Source organism: Pleurodeles waltl, chromosome 4_1, assembly GCF_031143425.1.
Source record: "Pleurodeles waltl isolate 20211129_DDA chromosome 4_1, aPleWal1.hap1.20221129, whole genome shotgun sequence".
In the NCBI taxonomy this organism is placed as follows: domain Eukaryota; kingdom Metazoa; phylum Chordata; class Amphibia; order Caudata; family Salamandridae; genus Pleurodeles; species Pleurodeles waltl.
The window spans coordinates 94,271,273-94,275,704 of NC_090442.1; the positions used below are offsets into that span (position 1 = coordinate 94,271,273).

The following is a 4,432-nucleotide window of genomic DNA, read 5'->3' on the forward strand; positions in this document are numbered from 1 at the left end:
CCTAGGAAAATTCTTGAAGAAAAATGTCTCTGAAGGTAACGTTCAATGGCGCAAGCCTGGAGAAGGTGTCTGTGGAGGGAGCATCGCTGTCTGATGTCCTTGGATCAAAGCCGTGGTGGAGATTTATAGGTGAGGACTTAGTCAGCAATTTGAAAGTTGCAAAAGCCAAGTGTGACAAAGCAGAGGGCTGTAGCCAATGACAGTTCCATAAGATCGGATATCCCTTTGGCGAAGGACGTCTGAAATGGATTTGTTGCTGCAGAGAAAAACGTTGCGAGCATGTTGGTCCTGGTCTCCTCCTGGTTGTCAGAGCACTTTTCGGCCAAATTTTGTCTGTCCACCATTTTGGAAATTGACCATCTGGGCACCATTAGCACCACAACCAAGGGTTCAGGACTGGTGGGACACCTATTGGGAGTTGGTGACTCACTTAGGTTGTGCCCAGTTTTGGGTTCAAGATGGTGGGAAGCTTTTATGTCCCTGTGGCTCTGAACAGGAGATCAGCAGATCAGCCCTTAGAGTCACTTCTTGTAGTCCTGGGTGCAGGTGACGATGCAGAGCTCAACAGCAGGGCTAACCTCTCAGGGTTCACAACAGACTCCATAGAGCAAAGCAGTCTTTTCAGGTACACTGAGGCAGGTAGTCCTCTAAAGGTCATTCCACACGTCCAGTAGTGAAGTAAGGAATGGGTTTGAATGTGCTATTTTTATACTCTGCTGCCCATCTTCTGGAAGGTGGAAGAAGCTTCTGGAAAGGATCTTCAAAGTACGTGAGATTTCCTGACTCCCGTGCCCTGGGTCCAAGCTGGCTACAGTGACAAAACAGGGTTGTTAGGCCCTTTGTGTGAAGGCAGAGCACAGGCTATTCACGTGTAAGTGGGGCTGCGCTCATCTCTGATCCCACCCATCCTGCCAGCAGATGTCCCATTGAGACGCACCTAATAAGTTTATTGTGTGACTGTCTGGGAGGAATTCACAAAGTCTACCCACCAGCTACTTGTGACCCAGGGCAGGCTGCAGGAACAGAGGGCTAAGGGCAGAAAAATAGCAACTTTCTAAAAGTGGTATTTCCAAAATTATAGTGAAAAATCTCACTTTACCATTAAAGAGTGTTTATCATTACTGTATAATTGATACCAAACATGCAACATCTACTTGCTACCAATTAGAAATTACAGCGTCTTAAATGTAATAAGGAATCCACAGTGTTATTCTATGGGAGGGGTAGGCCTCCAAGATTTATAGTTTTTCATTACCAAGACAAGTAGAACTTAAAATCAAATGTCTAACCATTTAATTACACATCACCCGGTACTATGGGATACCTATGGCCTACCTTAGGAGTGACATGTAGTAAAAAGTGGAGTCCCAGGATGGGAAAGGGGTTTTAACTGCTAAGATGACATTGCAGTGGGACACTGCATTCAGCCTTCAATTGTAGGCCTGAGACATGTTTCTTTGGACTACTTAAGTGGGTGGAACAATACATGCTGCAGGCCCACTTGTGGTATTTAATTTACAGGCCCTGGGTATGGGCCTTAGATATGTGGTGTACAGTCTACAATGGACTTATATGTAAATTAAACATGACAATGCCAATCAAACCATGTTTGGGAAGTGAGCATAAGCACTTTAGAACTGGTTAGCAGTTGTAAAGTGCATAAAGTCCGAAGGTCAACAAAATAAAACTTCAGCAAAAATTGGAGGCAAGTAGGCAAAACATTTGGGTGAAGACCACCCTAATGTAGACATGTCTAACAGTAGTCAAAAAAGCGGTTTCAAAGAAGAGCAAAAGAACTACAGTGGAGGCAAAAAGCTGAGTGAAAGGAGTGCAAAAGAGCTACAGGGGAGGCAAATGTTGTAGAAACAAGGACAGAGATTCAGTGGGGCCAAAGAGCAGAGTGAAAACCAAGACAAAGTGCTTCAGTGGAAGCACACAACAAGGTGAAAGAAAAGTGAAAGAACTAGAACAGAAAGCTCAAGCAAGAGCAAAACAGCCTGAGCTAAGCCCAGAAAGAGTGCAGAAGAAAAAAGTGTGTGGGAAAAAAAGGCTGACTAGAAGGAGGGAGAGAAAGAGAGAGAGAGAGAGACAGAGAGAAAGGTGAGAGGTATGAGACAGCTGCAGGACATGGGTCCGAGAGAGCCTTAACTGGTTAGTGGGCCTGTCACAGTTAAGTGGGGGGGGGGGTGGCTAATATTCTTTGTCAACTATTACATTTAATTAAAAATCAGCTTTATAATTAATAGAATTAATTGTTCTACAGATGCTGAGCTCTCAAATATTGATAGTTCATCATACATTCTTAATTCAATAATTGCTCAGATATTTTCATTGTCTCAACTTGCTCAGTGATGAAGAAAAGAAAACATTAACTCAATTGTCACATTATGATTACATTTTAAACTTTACCACTTGGTAGAAAAAAACTCCTTTTCCTAGTCATCTGACACACTACATTCCTTGATAAATCTTCTTGACTTTATCACTTGATACAACCTATTTATGCACAAGTCTGTTGAGAGCTCCTTTGACCTCTTCATTCCTAAGACCATAAATTAGTGGGTTGAGCATGGGAATGACCACTGTGTAGAACACTGAAACCACCTTATCCTGAGTGACAGAATAGCTGGATGATGGTCGCAGATACATGAAGAAGATGGTCCCAAAGAAGATAGAGACAGCTGTAATATGGGAAGCACAGGTGGAGAAAGCTTTGCGCCTCCCATCAGAAGAGCGAATCTTCAGGATTGTGGCGATGATGTAACCATAGGAGGTCATTATGATGGAGCAAGAGGTAGCACCCAGAGAGGTGGCAATGACAAAGATAAGCACTTGGTTGCTTGAGGTGTCAGTGCAGGATATCTCCCAGAGTGGGGGCATGTCACAGAAGAAATGATTGATTTCATTTGAGCCACAAAAGGACAGACTAAAGGTACAGGCAGTATGCATGACTGCTAAGAGGAGGCCCCCACTGTAAGCCACAGACACTAGCAATGCACAGACATATCCACTGATTACAACCGAATAATGCAATGGGTTACAAATAGCCACATATCGATCATAAGCCATCACTACAAGGAGAAAACATTCAGAGGATGCAAACACAGAGAAGCTGAAGAGCTGGACTGCACAGCCAGCAAACGAAATGGCCTTGTTGGAGGTGATGATAGTTGCCATTGTTTTTGGAGTTACTGCTGTGGAATAGCATAAGTCCACACATGAGAGGTTACCAAGAAAGAAATACATGGGGGACTGGAGTTGGGAATCAGTCCTTATTAGAAAAGTCATTCCAGTATTGCCCAGCACAGTGACAGCATAAATACCTAGGAATAGCACAAAAAGTAGAGCCTGAATGTGTGGTTCATCAGTAAGTCCTCGGAGAATGAATTCCCTCACCCATGTTTGGTTCCCATCTTCCATTGCTTGATGGTAGGTCAGTTACAATCAAGGATTGTGCAGTTGAAAAGGTTTCTAGATATTCCCAGATCAGCAAAAGAATATGAATGCTTCTTCATTGGAATAAAGATGTTCTGTATCAATTTTCTGTGTTTGGGTAGCTCTAAGAAGATATGGCACAAAAAAGGGGAAGAGAAAAAAAAGACATGACAGTGATCAAACTGAAATCACGTATCATAAAGTTATGCTTTGTTCACAAAATTCTCTCGGGTAAAGTGCAGGCATGGCTATGATTTCCACTGAAAGGCAATATTGGCAGAAGATCTATGGATGTCGCCTTCACACTAAAAATGTGTACCTTCACACTGAAAATCTATGCATTGAACTTAAGGCTATTTATTTCCTTAATGCTTCTCTCTTACATGTCTCACTATCTTTTTTTGTTTTCTAGGTTGTATGAAATTGAAATTTCCAATGATTATTGAAAAGGAATTAACTGGAAAAATGAACTGAAAAGTACTTGTTTCTGCACGGCAGGGTGGCACAACGCCTAACTGCACACTTTAACACTATTTGAATGTGAACATCGAGCACAAAAAGTGCTGTAATGCTTGCAGAGACTTCAAACAGTGTCAAAGAACAGCCAAGGACACTCAGAGCAAAGGGGGGCAAGTGCCACTTACCGATATCGATCATGTATTTCTTGCCCTGCTGTAAGCCCTCTAACCACCTGCACAAGAAGTACTGGCCACACCACCCATTGTGCTTGTCTCCCCTTCTCTCAAAGTTTCTGGCCATTGGCTCTTCTGCATTCAACTGGTCCATTCCATGTTTGCATTGACAGGCCTATAAGAAACCCTACCTTGCTACCAGCCCTGTCATGCCCTACAAGCAAGATGGGATGGTTGCTGCTTTCATTTCACCATTTCCTGCTCTGAGATGTCCGGCCCCTGAAATATAATTTGGTGGTCATTTATAAAGCATTGGCAGGTACCACCTTCATTGTGGTTACTGTCAATGCAAATCACTGCTTGGT

General features: G+C 43.0%; 1 protein-coding gene across 3 annotated transcripts; it reads right to left on the reverse strand.

The window, feature by feature from the left end:
- Nucleotides 1-706: 706 nt before the first annotated feature.
- On the reverse strand, nt 707-4,226 carry LOC138288435 (olfactory receptor 5AP2-like). 3 transcript variants are annotated; one of them, XM_069229984.1, is made up of 2 exons: nt 2,509-3,420; nt 707-724 (listed from the first exon to the last, which is right to left on the reverse strand). In XM_069229984.1, the coding sequence occupies exons 1-2, from the start codon at nt 3,418-3,420 to the stop codon at nt 707-709; spliced, it is 930 nt and encodes a 309-aa protein (XP_069086085.1). The 3 variants fall into 3 exon arrangements, with proteins under 3 accessions (XP_069086085.1, XP_069086086.1, XP_069086087.1); XM_069229985.1 differs by lacking the exon at nt 707-724 and adding an exon at nt 4,214-4,226 and having other exon boundaries at nt 2,497-3,413; XM_069229986.1 differs by lacking the exon at nt 707-724 and having other exon boundaries at nt 2,497-3,420.
- Nucleotides 4,227-4,432: the final 206 nt, after the last annotated feature.